At 41.2% G+C, this 17,004-nt stretch overlaps 1 protein-coding gene across 1 annotated transcript in view; it reads right to left on the bottom strand.

Annotated features, from left to right (window-relative positions):
• Positions 1–17,004, bottom strand: part of prkar2aa (protein kinase, cAMP-dependent, regulatory, type II, alpha A) — a 320,293-nt gene that overhangs the window by 14,060 nt on the left and 289,229 nt on the right. The window contains exons 13-14 of the mRNA XM_073072054.1: positions 6,488–6,589; positions 5,855–5,929 (exon numbers count right to left, since the gene is read on the bottom strand). Of these exons, the coding sequence (XP_072928155.1) occupies positions 5,855–5,929; positions 6,488–6,589 (177 nt within the window). The remainder of the gene's footprint in view (positions 1–5,854; positions 5,930–6,487; positions 6,590–17,004) is intronic.

The following is a 17,004-nucleotide window of genomic DNA, read 5'->3' on the forward strand; positions in this document are numbered from 1 at the left end:
AAAAGCAGTGATTTTGTCTCTGATAGTTGGCAAGAAATAAGCAGTAAGACAATTCCAATTGGTTTTGCACACTGCAGTCTCAAGCATTCAGGCTTGGAGAAGCCAGAAACAGCCAGGAGTGAAAATGAGTGAATTATTTCACTACTTCAACAAGTTAGGAACGCCAAAGAATTTGAAGCTATCAACAATCACCTTGAATGTTACAATGAAAGTGAAGATTTGGAGGATGTAATCATCAAAAGCATTGTAAGAAGGTAGTCCTTTACCTGCACTAGGCGTCGATGCTAAATTTGTTCATTTACAATCAATCAAAAGAACATGGCAACGTATACTGCATGAATTCCTATTATACAATTATACATTTTTATAGTACTGTAGCGATAATAGTAGTGTTCTAATTTGTTCTGCATTTTAGTTAAATACATAATATTTTAGTTAAACAGTAGTTTGTAAATCTTTTTAATTATTTCCATGAAGCTTTGGCTAACTGGAGCAGCTGCTTAATTGGGGCAAAATGTATCGGTCTTGATGTGTGCTAATTAACCAGAATCCACTGTATATTAATTGTTCAGTGAATTTTCCAGTAATTATAGTACAGCTGCTTCTGTATTTTTCTAGAATCTTCTTAGTTTTCAGCAGCAGGTGTCAAACCACATGAATCTGGCTATTTAATTGTTATCAATGTAATTTTTCTTATTTCTATCTAGTCTGAGTATCAGAAGACAATGTCTACTTTTTAGTCTGGTCTTTGTTCTCTCGACATTTCTTGTTCTTCTTTGCTCTTGTAATACTTAAATCAATTGTAAACAGCACATTTTATGCCTCATTCTTGACCTCAGAATAAAGTTTAGCTAGGCCACTTAAGAGTAAAAATCTGGAGGAACTCTCCAGTCCACAAAACATGGTGAAAATCCAGAAGTCAATCCCTCTAAAGCAGAGGCTCCTAACCTGGGGCCCTTGCTTAATGGTATTGGTCGATGGCATAAAAAAGGTTGTGAACCCCTGCTCTAAAGGCTGTAAATCGGAAGTCACAATTTTATTTTGGCTGAGGCATCACAAAATGTGAAAGATGACAGGTAAACAGTGTTGTTCGGAAAGGCAATGAATAACCTACATAGCCAAGGTTCTCAGAAGGTGTACATGATACTTGGACTTGAGAGGGACAAGTTCCAAACGCCGAGCTCTCTCATTTCCTATGCAAAATCAAACTGCCTGTTGGAAAAGTCGACACTGATTCATTCTGTTCTGCCAGATATAATGGGCAATGTTCAAATGATGAACAAATCATTAAGTTGGAGTTTGCCATTCCTTTAATTTTCAAGGATATTGTCAACAGTATGTTTTGATTACTGTGTGATCGATTCAAAGATTTCTTTCACCCACTCCAGAGAAACTACTGTTATGTTTCGTAAACACAAGAGATTTTACAGATGCTGGAAATTCAGAGTAACACTCAAAATGCTTGAGGAACTCAGGTCAGGCAGCATCATGGAGAGGGATAAGCAGTCGGTGCTACGGGCTAAGAAGGGTCTCGGACTGAAACGTCAACTACTTATTCATTTCCATAGACGCTGCCTGACCTGCTGAGTTTGTATGTGTTATTCTCAATTCCCAGCATCTTCAGAATCTCATGTGCTCAGTCCCCTCTACTTGCACCTGAACCATATACCTCCATACCTCTGTCATCCACTTATCTATCCAAATTTCTCCTAAATGCTGTAATTGAACCTGCACCCACCACTTCTGCTGCCAGCTCGTTCCACACTCGCTCCACCTTCTGAGTGAAGAAGTTCTCCCTCAGAATCCCTCTAGAAAGGATATACTGACATTGGAGAGGGTTCAGAGAAGATTCACAAGAATGATTCCAGGAATGAAAGGGCTACCGTATGAGGAACGTCTGGCAGCTCTTGGGCTGTATTCCCTGGAGTTCAGGACAATGGGGGGGGGGGGGGGGGGGATCTTATAGAAACATTCCAAATGTTAAAAGACTTGAGCAGATTAGATATGGCAAAGTTGTTTCCCATAGTAGGAGATTTTAGGACAAGAGAGCACGACTTCAGGATTGAAGTATGTCCATTTAGAACTGAGATGCAGAGAAATATACTTTAGTCAGAGGATGGTAAATATATGGAGTTGGTCACCTCGAGCGGCTGTGGAGGCCAAGTCAGTGGGTATATTTAAGGCAGAGATAGATAGGTTCTTGATTAGCCAGGGCATCAAAGGGAATGGGGCGAAGGCAAGGGAGTGGGATGACTGGAAGAATTAGATCAGCCCATGATTTGAATGGCAGAGCACTCAATGGGCCGAATGGCCTACTTCTGCTCCTATATCTTATGGTCTAAATATTTCACCTTTTACCTAAACCTACAGTCTTTAGTTCTAGTCTCTCTCAGCTTGAGGGGAAAATGCCTGCATGCATTCAGTCTATCTAGGCCGGCAGTCCAATGCTGGGCTGCTGGTTGTCCATATATCAGGTGGTTGAAAAAAACTATTCATATTTTAAAAAACAGAAGAATTTTCCTCAAGACCCATTCTAAATGTATTTCACAATCAACACCAAACACAAACATTGGATTAATTATTTTGATGCTGTTTCCTGTGTGCTAATTAGTTGCAGTTTCCTACACCATATCTTAAAATTACTCATTTGGTTACAAATCACACTGAGACAGGTTGAGGTTTTGAAAAGCACAACACAGATAAATCTCCCTTTCATTGCTGCATGCAAGATCTTGCCTGCAAAAATAGTCCCCACATTTCAATTTCACTGTAATATCTTTAATGCTCTTCCGTTTCTGCAATCTGTGATAAAAGTGAGAGGTATCTTAACCTCACAGCCATACTGCAACAGAAACTGTGAGTAAGTTTGACTGAAATCCACAAATAGAAAATTAAAACCTCACCTGTCTTGGGTATTAAATGTACAATGGTGGATTCAATTATGATTGCTGTGAAAAATACGCTACATTAAATCATAATCCTTGGTTCTTCGTAGTCATCGAAAAGTACAATGCAGAAACAGACCCTTCGGCCCATCTAGCCCATGCTGAAACCATTTAAACTGCCTACTCCCATCGACCTGCATCTGGACCATAGCCCTCCATACCCCTACCATCCATTCACCAATCCAAATTTCACTTAAACGCTGAAACAGCCTGAACAGTTGGCCTGAAACAGCGACTGTTCATTCCTCCCCATTGATGCCACCTGAATTGTTGATTTCCTCCAGCATGTTGTGTGTGTTATTATGTTTTGTAGGAAGTGCAACTAACTATCCATTGTAATCAACAATTGTAAGTAAGGACCAAAGGAGAATAATTGAAAAACCAATTAAACACTCCAGCTAGCTCAACACTGATTCAGTTTCAAATTTATGAAATTAGTTTCTGGTGTAATTACCATGTGTGTACTCCAATGGCCCTCACACATGATTACACAGTTGTTAAACATCCATATACACAACCTCATGGCTTCAGGGACCCAAGTTCAATCCTGACCTTGGATTATTAGTAGAGCTGTCGCTTCACCACTCCCGTGACCCAGCTTAGTTCCTAACCTGTTGCATTGTCTATGTGGAGTCTGCACATCCTCTCTCTTGACAGGATGGGTTTCATGAGTGTGCTCCAGTTTCCTCTCATATCCCAAAATTGGGTTAATTGGCCACTATAATTTCCGCTTTGTATAGGAGGTGTAACCTGGTGGAATCTGATGGGAATGTGGGGGTAAAGAAAACAAACCAGGATAGGAGGAGGGAAGAACCAAAGGGTTTCTCAATGTTGTCTCTCTCTCAGGGCTATAATACAATGCTTGAACATGCAGACATTCAAAGGTCAATAAGACTTATTAAGTGAAAATCATCATCATCATTATGTGCCATGTTGAATGATGTGGGTGATCATGGTCTGAGGACTATGATTGTTCTTGACAACTTTCTCTACAGAAGTAGTTTGAAATTGCCTTCTTCTGGTCAGTGTCTTTACAAGACGGGTGATCCCAGCCTCTGAACACTCTTCAGAGATTGTCTGCCTGGCGTCAGTGGTCGCATAACCAGGATCTGTGATGTGCACCAGCTGCTCATACGACCGTCCACCACCTGCTCCCGTGGCTTCATGTCATCCTCATTTTGGGGGGGGGGGGGGGGGGGGGGGCTGAGCAGGTGCTACACCTTGCCCAAGGGTGATCTGCAGGCTCGCGGAGGGAAGGAGCACTTACACCTGTTTTGGTTGAAATGCGTCTCCACTCCGCTACCCTATACATGAAAATGGGCCTTATATTAAACAGGTGCAAAAGGTTTTCTCTTGACCAATCTGAAAATAAATCAATTACAATGGACTCTGGTTAATTGGAACACATCAGGACCAGTGCATTTTGGCCCAATTAAGCAGCTGCTCCAATTAGCCAGTTTCGATATTTAAAACTGGTTAGCAAAGACAAACTACCGTTTAACTGAGTAACAAATTATGCACTTAAATGAAATGCAGAACAAATTAAAACACTATAAATTCTACTACAGTACTATAAAACTGTGTATAAGTTCCTAAGTTATCGATGGAAGAATTCATCCAGTGTATACTGCCTGGTATGGAACATTCAAAGAGGGATAGCACCTCTGATGAAGGGGCTTGTTGTGTCCATTCTGGGGCAGCTCTTTGGTCCCCACTGGACACTTAGCTCTCACCTGTGGCTCCAAGTAGCTGTTTGCATGAGACTGGCAGGCTAAACCAGGTGAGGACACCCAGAGGTCCTCATACCCCAGTGAAATAGGGACATGCCTGTCCTAGACTGGTAAGTCAGTTCCGGCACACTGGGCAGATGAGATCAACACTGAGATTCAACCACCAAGGAAGTGGTTATGTAATGCTTCATGGAGAGCAAAGGGCATGATAAAGCACAGAAGTAGTCATGGTTATCCATTGCAACCAAGGAAGACCCCAATTTGTGACTACTCATACCAGTGGACCTGGAGTTCCGAGGTCGAGAGAATGGAACTGTCTTAATGCAATTGCCTTTCCACTTTAAAAACTCTACCACACAGGTTTCACTTTCATCGTCAGATACAACGGTCAACCAATACGCTGCCACGTTCTTTTGATTGGCTGTCAATGAACAAAATTACTGTCGATAATGGACTGCCTTCATACAATGCTTTCGAGGTTTGCATCCTCCAAATGTTCACTTCCACTGTAACATGTGATGTTCTTTTGATTGGCTGTAAATGAACAAAATTAGCACAGACACCTAGTGCTGATAATGGACTGCCTTCATACAATGCTTTCAAGGTTTGCATCCTCCAGATGTTCACTTTCATTGTAACATTCATTGCTCCTAACTTGTTGAGGTAGTGGAATTGTTTCATTTTTCCCACCTGATCGTTTCTGGCAATTCCAAGCCTGAAACCACACTGAGCAACACATTTCTAAATAGTCTTACTGCTTATTTCTCACCAACTATCTGTGGCAAAAATCACTGGCTCTTGAATACAACCACATCCAAATGACACTAAAAACTGCTTGCTCTAAGCACCGTGTAGTGTCTAACAGCTACAAAAACTCACAAGTTCATGCGACTGATGCTGGATAGAAACTATTTGGCAACAGTCTCCTGTCCCAGTAAAGTGGCCAAGTGTCCGAAATAAATGAAGGGAATCCTGGCTATTTTTTCAATTAGTTTTTGTTCTTTAAGACTTGTCCAAATAGGCGGCTGCCCCAATTAACTAATGGACTGATTAACTGGAGTGCCAAAAAGTACAAGAAAATCAAACATAAGTTATTGAACATGAAAGTTTGCAAGTTGGTTATTTAGTAATTAAAAACCATGGCATAAAGGTTGCGCATATAATGAATTAAGGTCTTACCTGTTTAATGATAAGTTCATTATCCTGATATGATCTCTCTCCTATTACGTCAACAATCTTCATTCTTTCTGAAAGCTGAAAAATCAAACAGATAATACAGAAATTTTAATGACTGAAGTGTGATTTGGTATAGACATAGGAGCAGAATTAGGCCATTCAGCTCATCGAGTTTGCTCCACCAGTCAATCACAGCTGATATGTTCCCTCTACCCCCATTGCCTTGCCATCTCCCTGTAACCTTTGCCACCCTTACTAATCAAGAATCTATCAATCTCCACTTCAAATGTACCCAATGACTTGGGTTTCAGAACCATCTGTAACCTGGAATTAAGCCTGGATGACTGGAGCTGTGAGGTAACTTTACCCTGCTGCTCTGGCTCTTGTTAGTAATATAATAGTTGTTATTATTCAACTGCAGGATCCCAATCACTGGAATGCATTCCCTTAAAATATCTATACCCTTGCACCTCATTGTGCCTTAAAAATAATCTGTTTATTTGAGTTTTGATCAACTGCTCTGGTACTTTACACAAGTCACAAATTCTAAATATTAATTCCTAAGGTGCTTCATAAAGTGTTACTATGCTAACTGAATGTTCTGAGTTCTGTACGGGTCAAAGAAAACAACTGTACCTCCAGTGATTTCAACAGGGGAACTGATTCAATGAATAATTCAAACATCTTCCTCTTCTTTGCATTGTTTTTCACAATTATTCGCCGAAACGTGACACGGTCCTGCAGAAAAAAAAGAGGAAAATGAACTAACAGAAACCTAAACCAAGGGACTACCCATTTTTGAAGCACAGAAACTTCAGGTTACAGCTCCCACACCTCTCAAATAACCAGATTTTGTTTTATCAGGGCACATCCAAAGAACAACGCAATTACTGTTCACAAGCTTTTGTTTGTAATTTGTGCATGTTGAGAGATACCTGGTTTTCCAACTTCTCCAGTTTCTTTTTAGCATTATAATCTTGCTCTCAAAGAGGTGTCATCTAGACGGCTTTAGTGCAGACAGACCATAGTATTCAAAACTAAGAAATCACTACAAAATATTTTTAATTATCAATTATTTTAAATCAATTTTGGAATAGGGATTATATAAAAGACAATTCTTACAGCTTTTTCCATACTCAACTGGATTAAAGCTATACATATGCCTGACTCTCATTCTGGCCTGCATTTCTGAAATACAGTGCATCGAGTCTGCAGCTGTGCTTTCCACAGTTCCTCAAACCACAAATTATCACTAACTCTCTACTCTCCAACACCCTCATTGACCCACCAAAGTCCTGATAAATTCAAATACACTGCACTCTTCCAATAGCCACACAAAATACTGGAGGAACTCAGCAGGTCAGGCAGTATCAACAGAGGAAAGTAAACAATGAGTGGAATGATGTGGGAAGCTGGGAGTGATAGGTAGAAGAGGTAAAGAGCTGAGGAAGGAGAGGATAGTAGACCATGGAAGAAGGGGAAGGAGAAGGGGTGATGAGGTGATGAGAAGTGATGAGCAGATAATGAGGGCAAGGAGGAAAAGATAAGGAATGAGAGGGCCATCATAATGGGGGAAAACAAAGGGAAATCGATGCTTATGCCATCTAGTTGGAGGCTACCAAGACAGAATATGAGGGTTCTAACATACATTTGGTCTCATCATGGCAGTAAGGGAGGCCATGGACAGTCAGGTTGGTGTGGGGTAGGGAAGTCAAATTGAAATGGATGTCCATTGGGAGATCCTGGCTATTGCGGTGAACAGAGTGAAGATGTTCAGCAAAGTGGTCCCCAATCAGCATAGAAACAGTGTATACAATAAATGACCCCAAAAGATGTACCCTCTCAGGACTACCGACCAAAGCCTGGAAATGCCACTATGTTCTGCTATACCAATGAACTGCAAAACTGAAAATAAACACCTTGAATAATTGAGATGTTGCAGCCAAGTACAAGATCATCAGTTCAATTACTTATGCAACTTCACTTCTCTTGATAAACAACAATTATTGAATTCAACAACATTAGGTAATTTGATGTCCGTCATTTGTAATAATAGCCCAAGTTTTTTTCTTTTATTTTTCCTTTCTTTTTCTTAAAAAAAAGAGTTGCGGCAAAGTTAAGAGGGAATTCCAATGTGTAGTGTTCCATGGTGAATAGTGGAGTAGTCAGAGTTCAGGAATAGCCAAGGCAGCATGCTTGAAGGAGCAATGTTGGGGTAGAGAAGATAACAGAGAAAGAGAGGCCAAGGCTATGGAGGGATCCAAAAATAAAGGTGAGAAACTTAACTAACTGCCAACACCACATTGATATCCATGAACACGACAGTGTGAATGAGGACTATGACTGAGGTAAACTGGGTAGGAGGGAGTTGCAATAATTGTCTATAAGCAATAATGGTACAGAGGAAGATTTTTGCAGAACCTGAGCAATGACTGGGGCAAAGAGAGCAATAGAAGAGCAATAGGCAGAAATAGGAAGTCTAAGCGATGACATGAATATGTGCTGCAAAGCTAACCTCAGCATCAAATGTGACAATAAATTTACAAGCAATTTGGTTTAATGTCAGACATCTGTCAGAAATCGGAAGCTAGGAAAAGTGTTTATAATGGAAAGTCAATATTTAGATGAAAAATTGTTTGATTATCCAAAACTGCATGTTGGACAAACCCACTGAAAATGTAGGCACAGTGAGATAGTAAAACATTTCACTGTAGATGTATAACTGGATTATGAAGCATGGAGAAAGTGAGTGAGTGCTTATGGTTACATTACTCAGGGTAGGTGGGGCAGAATTATATTTTTATAGACTCCAGGGACAATTATATGGCTATGGGAAGAGAAACAGTTGCTCGTAATGTTCTAGCCTCTAATTCTCTTTTACAAATAGAACCAAGTATCTGCTCTTCCAAATTGCCACCCCATCACAAACCTATCTATCTATATTTATTTTTCCATCTCCCTCTCACATTCAATAGAATTGGCATTGTCACATCTGAATTTTCTTACATAATCTCGAGTGGGTCACCTTTCAGCTCTGCACCTGTCTGCTGAATGAGCAAAATAATGTTAGAGCAGCTCTCATTCTTCCAAACCAAAGACAGCATAAGATGCTTTCTAATACTAATCCTAATGATAACCTTGCTATTCAATCTAATTAATATATGGACAAGACATCATCCTCCGTAACTTCCGCCATCTACAACGGGATCTCACCACTAAGCACATCTTTCCTTCCCCCTCCCCCACCACTCTCTACTTTCCATAAAGATCACTCTCTATGTGATTCCCTTGTCCACTCATCCCTCCTCACTGATCACATTCCTGGCAATAATCCTTGTAAGTGGGACAAGTGCTACACCTGGCCCTACATAACTCAGGGCCCCAAACAGTTCGTCCAGGCATGGTAGCACTTCACCTGCGAATCTGCTGGGGATCATTTGGTGCTCCTGGTGTGGCCTCTTCTAAATCAATGAGACCCGATGTAGTTTGGGGAACCACTTTGTTGAACACCTTCACTCCATCCACACTAGTTGTGATTTCCCAGTAGTCTTCCATATCAATTAGACTTCCCATTCTCTTTCTGACATATTGATCTAAAGCATCCTCTACCGCCACGATGAGGCCACACTCAGGTTGGAGGAGCAACACCTCGTTCTGCACCTGGGTAGCCCCCAACCTGGTGCCATGAACAGCAGTTTTTAAAAAACTTTTAGTAATTTCTCCCCCCTCCCCCTTCTCTTCTTATTCCATTCCTCACTCTAGTTATCTTCTCACTCTTTCTCTTCTCTCCAGCATCACCTCCCCCAGTGCTCCTCCTCCATCCCTTTTCTCCATGGGCCACTCCCCTTGCCTATCAGATTCCTTCTTCAGTCCTTCACCTCTTCCACTTATCGCTTCCCAGCCTCTTACTGCATCCTCGCTCCCTTACCCACCTTCCCCTCACCTGGTCTCTCTTATCTGCCAGCTTGTACACCCCTCCTCCCCTCACCTTTTTCTAGCTTTAGCCCTCTTCCTGTGCAGTGCTGATGAAGAGCCTCAGCTTGGACCATCAACTATTCATTCACCTCCATAGATGTTGCCTGACTTGGTGAGTTCCTCTAGCACTTTTGTGTATGTTGTGAGTACTTACTTGGGTCTTCATGAAAAAGAAAGTCGTTTATAAAACTGTAACTCCATTTTAAGAACAACCAGGTTATAGTATGGTTAAATGAAAGTAACTTTGCTCAGAAAAGTTAAAATATACCCCATTAAAACATACAGAATACACAATTCCATTTTAAAAATTGCTTTTGGAGTAGAATAAACTAGTTGCAAAAATCCTAACATACAATAATTTTTAAAAGACAGTAGGATAGGTACACGGATAGGAGGGGTTTGTTTATAAGGTCAGATGCAGACAAATGGGACTAGCTTGTATTGGTATTTTGGTCAATGTGAGCCATTTGGGCCGAAAGGCCTGTTTCCGTGCTGTATTACTCTATACACTTTAATTTGACATTCAATCACTGCAAATTGTCTTTTGTTAAGTCTCTTGCAATACATTAATACATTTTTAGGATTAAAATGGGAAATTTTCAGAATCACCTTCAAAACCACAAGACATCCACAATAATAAAATCTTGGATATTCATGGCAACAAAGCCTAATTTTCACTTTGAATACTTGTGATTATTGAATAAATTTTCTCTAGGACAAATTCTTTGTCTAGATTATGCTGTAATTCTAGCATTCAGCCAGTGGTGGCACTACAGACCACAGCGTTGCATCTCCCAGTGCTTAGGCCGGCGAAGTGAACACACACCATTTAGATAGTTCTGCTCCTTGGTTCTCCAATTGTTCCAAGTGGTTTTACAAAATAATATCAAGCATTGCTTCAGGGCATAATGCAAAAGATTAGTGAGAGAATATTATTTCTGCTGATCCAATTAGTCCCAAGTTTTTAACTTAGCACTTGCTTTGTTGTGGAGCTACATTACCTTAGGCAAGAGTTGTACAACTTGACAAGCTTATAAATTTTGCAAGGGAATATAATGAAAATATAAAACTAAAGACAAAATATAGGACCTTAAACTGGGGATTTGGAGTTTAACTCAGATGTGTAGAGGGTTGTACTTTGGGAAAAGAAATGCGTGTAGGACCTTCACAGCATGTGTGGGGCTCTGGGGAGTATTGTAGAAGAGGAACCAGGGAGTACACATGCATGGTTGCCTGAAAGTGCTGTCACAGGTAGACATGGTGGTGAAGGCAGCTTTTATCAGTCAGGGCATTGAGCACAGAAGTTGCGACATTATGTTAGAGTTGTACAAAATGTAGTGAGGTGTAGTGGCAAGAATATTGTCGTCAGTTTTGATCACAGGAAAGATGTCATTATGCTAGAAAGAGTGCAGAGAAGTTTTACAGGGATGTTGCTGGGACTTGAGAGATTACAGCTTTAATGGGTATGTTGGTTGGCATGGACCAGTTAAGCTGAAGGGCCTGTTTCCATCCTATTGGATTCACTGACTAAGTTTAGTCGCTTTGATCTAATATTCCAAGAAACACTTCAACTAAATGGTCCAGTCTAGTCAAGATGGCACCGAGCTGTAATGCCCACCGAGGTCATGGCTCAAACTTGGCTGCTTCTTTTGCTGTTATTGTGTTGTTTTTGCTGCTGCTTGTGTTGTTCTGCTGAACATTGTGGGTGTGCTACGTTGGTGTGAAACACTAGTGGACAGCTCCCAGAACATCCTTAGGATGCGTTTGTTGATGCAAACAATGCATTTCATTGTATATATCGATGTACAAGTGACTAATAAATGAATCTGAATCTAAATGCAAGGAAAAATCCATAATGCCTGCCCCATGGTTCAGGGGTGATCATTTATTTCCCTTCTGTTCTGAATTAACCCATAACTTATATCAATTCCCTTATTACCCAATGATCTATCCATCTCCATGCTAAATATACTCAGCACCTAAACCTTCGGATCCTCTTCAGTCATAGCCATAGAACACTACAGTACAGAAACAGGCCATTTGGTCTATCTAGGCCATGCCAACCTGTTTTTCTGCCTAGACCCATCCACCTGCACCGAGACAACAGCCCACCACACCCCTCTGATCCACGTACCTATTCAAACTTCTCTTAAATGTTGCAATTAAACCCACATCAATCACTTCTGCTAGCAGCTCATTCACACACACCATCCTTTGAGAGAAAAAGTTGCCCCTCAAGTTCCCATAAATAGATTTCACCTTTCACCCTAAGCCTATGATCTGTAGCTCTATCTCAGCCTGAGGGGATAAAGTTGGCATGTTTTTATGCAAATAAGAGAAAATCTGCAGATGCTGGAATTCCAAGCAACACATAAAATCCTAGAGGAACTTAGCAGGCCAAGCAGCATCCATACCTTCATAATTTTGTACACCTCTGTAATTTTGACCTCACCAACATCTTACACCTGTACTCACTGCTCTGATTTCTGAAGGCTATTGTGTCAAAAACTCTCCTTATGACTCTACCTACCTGTGACACCACTTTCAAGGAATTATGGATCTGTATTTCCAGATCACTTTGTTCTACTTCACTCCTCAATACCCAACCAGTTACTGTTTAAGCCCTACCCTGGTCTGTCCTACCAAAGTGCTATACCTTGCAATTGCCTGCATTAAACTTCTTGCATTTTCCAGCCAATTTTTCCAAGTGATCTTGATCCCCTTTCAACCTTTGATAACCTTCTTCACTGTTCACTATGACCCTAATCTTGATGGCATCTGCAAATTTACTGATCCAGTTTTCCACATTATCTTCTAAAATATTAACATTAAAATCCTTTCAGCACACCATTAGCCACAGGCCTCCAGTGAGAGAGAGAGAAAAAATCATTTACCACCACCCTCTGGTTTCTCCCGCTAGGTCAACACTGAATCCAATTTACTACTTCATTCTAAATGCCAAGCACCTTAGCCATCTACAAGACCATAAGACACAGGAGCAGAATTAGGCCATTCAGCCCATCGAGTTTGCTCCGTCATTCCTTGAACCTGGACCCAACTCAACCCCATACACCTGCCTTCTCATCCACCATACCCCCATCATAGGAAACATCCTCTCCACACCCACCTTATCTAGTCCTTTCAACATTCAGTAGGCTTCAATGAGATCTCCCTAGATTCTTCTAAATTCCAGTGAGTACAGGCCCAAAGCTGCCAAACGCTCCTCTTATGTTAACCCCTTCAGTCCCAAATCATCCTCATGAACCTCCTCTGGACTCTCTTCAATTACAACACATCCTTTTCTTTCTCAGGGCCCAAAACTGTTGACAATACTCTAAGTGCAGCCTGATTAATGTCTTATAAAGGCTCAGCATTATTTCTTTGCTTTTATATTCTAATCCCCTTGAAATAAATGCCAACATTGCATTTGTCTTCTTTATCACAGACTCAACCTGTAAATTAACTTTCTGGGAGTCTTGCACAAGGACTCCTAAGTCCATCCCTCTGCACTTCTGATATTTGAACCTTCTCCCCATTGAGATAATAGTCTGCACTATTGTTTCTTCACAAAATGCATTATCATTCATTTCCCAACACTGTATTCATCTGCCAATTTTTTGCCTGTTCTTCCAATTTGCCTGTCCTGCTACAATTGCATTGCTTCCTCAACACTACTTACCGCTCCACCTATCTTTGTATCATCCACAAACTTTGCCACAAAGCCATCAATTCCATTATCAAAATCATTTACAAACAATGTGAAAAGTAGCGGTCCCAATACTGACCCCTGAGGAACACCACTAGTCACTGGCAAGGAAAGAGGAATATGCCAGAATAAGTAGCTGGGGCAGGCGAGAAAAGATAGTTATAAGGTAATAAGAGAAATCCAGTGGGTTGGAAAGGTAAAGGGCTGGTGTTGAAAGAATATGATAGGAGAGAAGAGTGGACCATAGAAAAAAGGGAAAGTGGAAGGACACCAGGGAGAGGTGATAGGCCGGTGAGAAGAGACAGGAGTGGGGAATAAGGGGGGGGGGGGGAGGGAACTTTTTTTAACTTGAAATAGAAATCAATATTCATGCCATCAGGTTGCAGGCTGCCCCAACAGAATACAAAGTATTGCTCCCCCACCCAGAGGGTGGCCTCACCGTGGCACAAGTCCATGGACTGACATGTCATAATGGGAATGGGAAACGGAATTAAAATGTTGGGCCACGGTTAAGTTCTGCCTTTGGCAGATGGAGCGGAGGAGCTCAACAAAGCGGACCCCCAATTTATGACAGGTGTCACCAATGCAGAGGAGGCCACATCAGGAGCATCAGGTACAACAGACGACCCCAGCAGATTCACAGGTGAAGTATTGCCTCACCTGGGGGGACTATTTGGGGCCTTGAATGAAAGTGGGGGAGGATGGGAATGGGCAGGTGTAGGACTTTGGCCTCTTGCAGGGATAAGTGCCAGGAGGGAGATGGACAAATGGACAAGGAATCACAGAGGGAACAGCCTCTGTGGAAAGCAGTGGAGTGGGTGGTAAAGATATGTTTGGTGGTAGGATCCCTTTGGAGATGGCGGAAGTTGTGGAAGATGATGTGTTGGATGGGGAGGCTCGTGGGTGGCTGTTAAGGACAAGAGGAACTCTATCACTGTTAAGGTGGCGGAAGATGGGGTGAGCCAGGAAATGGAGAAAATGTGGGTATGGGCAGTATCAATTGTGAAGAAAAGGAAACTCCAGTTTATAAAATTGGTTAGATTAATTAACATATGGTGGAATGCCCTAAGTTCTAATACTTAGTCTGTTCTTCGATAAAATCCTGGATGATCCAATTGTAACCTCAGCTCCACATTCCTGACTACATCCGTCAATCTTTCACTTCCTTCAACAGAACAGACTTCAATGTTCTCTGCACTCAAAAGAGAAAATGTTTCACCTTATCTTGAGGAATGAGATTCAGTCTTTTGCAAGGGGGGACATAGGATCAGGAGAAGTGGAGTCTGTGTGGATAGAACTGAAGAACAGTAAGGGCAAAAAGACCCTAATGGGTGTTGTCTACAGGCCACCAAACAGTAGCATGGATATTGGGTGCAAGTTGAATAGGGAGCTAACATTGGCATGTGGCAAAGGTAATGTCGCAGTAGTTATGGGGGATTTCAACATGCAAGTGAACTGGGAGAATCAGGTTGGTGCTGGACCCCAGGATAGGGAGTTTGTAGAGTGCCTACGGGATGCATTCTTGGAACAGCTTGTACGAGAGCTGACCAGGGACAAGGCTATTCTGGATTTAGTGTTGTGTAATGAACAGGATTTGATAAGCGATCTTGAAGTAAAGGAGCCATTAGGAGGTAGTGATCATAATATGATAAGTTTTTATCTGCAATTTGAGAAGGATAAGGGCAGCTCAGAGGTGTCAGTGTTGCAGTTGAACAAAGGAGACTATGGAGCCATGAGGGAGGAGCTGGCCAAAGTTAACTGGACGGATATCCCAGCAGAAAACACAGTGGAACAGCAATGGCAGGTATTCTTGGGAATAATGCACAAGGTGCAAAATCAGTTCATCCCCCGGAGAAGGAAGGATTCAAAGGGGGGAAAGGGGCCACAGTGGTTGACAAAGGAAGTCAGAGATTGCATAGCATTTAAAAAAAAGGAAGTATGACAGAGCTAAGGTGAATGGGAGGACAGATGATTGGGAAATTTTTAAGGAACAACAGAACTTAACTAAAGAGGCAATATGGGGAGAAAAAATGAGGTACGAACGCAAGCTAGCCAATTCATTGAGGAAGAAAAAGGTGACTCAATAACAGAATGCAAAATCAAATGAACAGCTACAGAGAAAGTGCAGCAGTGATAAACAATAATGTGCAAGATCATAATGAGGTAGATTGAGGTTAAGAGTCCTTATGACGATCGGCCCAATCTAGACATCATATAGTACATTTTCTACTTCCACTCTTCTCTAAATAAGGAGATCAACGAGGTGCTGTCTTCCAGATGTGGTCAGACCAGTGCTCTAAGCACTCAACCAATATCTCTGCACTTTTGTATCTTTTTTTTTTGCAATGAATGATGACAATGTTAACTTTCTGAAGTACTAGCTGCACTGCACTGAAGTCTTCAGTGACTCATGCTCTAGGATATCCAGATCAATCTGTATCTAAAGCTTGGCTTTTCCCACCACCTACATAAAAAGTGTATTTATTCTTCCTACCAAAATCCAGAGTTTTAAGTTTCCACATTATATTACTTTTGCCACATCTTCGTCAATTCATTTAATCTAGATCTATATGTTTAATGTGTCTTCCTCCCTGAAAACATAATCTTTAATTTTTCTTTGCCTTTTCTTTATTCCACAGTATAATTTCTCCTTTTACAGCTTACAGGGGACCCATATTAACTTTTAACTAATCATTCACGTTTCACAAATCTGCAGGAGTTCTTACCATGTTTTTATGTTTCATAACAGTCTACCTCATATTCCACTTTGTCCTCATCAATGCTTTAGACCAGGGGTTCCCAACACGGGGTCCATGAACCCCTCAGTTAATGGCAGAGGGTCCATGGCATAAAAAAAGTTGGGAATCCCTGCCTTATACTCCCTTTGTTGAATTCTGAAATTTTCTCAGTCCTCAGACTTAACATACATAAAGAATTAAGGCTTTTCCTTTTTTTCTAGTACCCTCTCTAACTTTTCCGCGATGTCACAGCTGGCCACAGCCATTATTTTGCCTCAAAGAAATATCCATCACATGTAGGCTATGTATTAATTCTTCAAACATTAGCCTCTGCTCATTCATTGTACTCCCTTATAATAAAGCTTCCTTATCATAGTAATGCCTTACGCTTTCATGGTTTCTCATTCAGATTCACGACCCTGGTTTCAGACTGAACTAAATAATATATACTCTTTATATATCTTCTACTATATTGTGATCATTATTCCTGAAGAGCCCTTTCAGTAACAATGGGTCACCAGTGAATTTTTCCTTATTCCATAAGATGTAGGAGCAGAGTTAGACAATTTGGCCTACTGAGTCTGCTCTGCCATTTCATCATGGCTGATCTATTTCACTCTCAGCACCAATCTTCCGCCTTCTCCCTATATCCTATCATGTCCTACTAATCAAGAATCTATCAACCTCCGTCTTAAATATAAATATACCAACAAATTCCACAGATTCACCACTTT

This window comes from Hemitrygon akajei, chromosome 19 (assembly GCF_048418815.1).
Source record: "Hemitrygon akajei chromosome 19, sHemAka1.3, whole genome shotgun sequence".
Classification (NCBI taxonomy): domain Eukaryota; kingdom Metazoa; phylum Chordata; class Chondrichthyes; order Myliobatiformes; family Dasyatidae; genus Hemitrygon; species Hemitrygon akajei.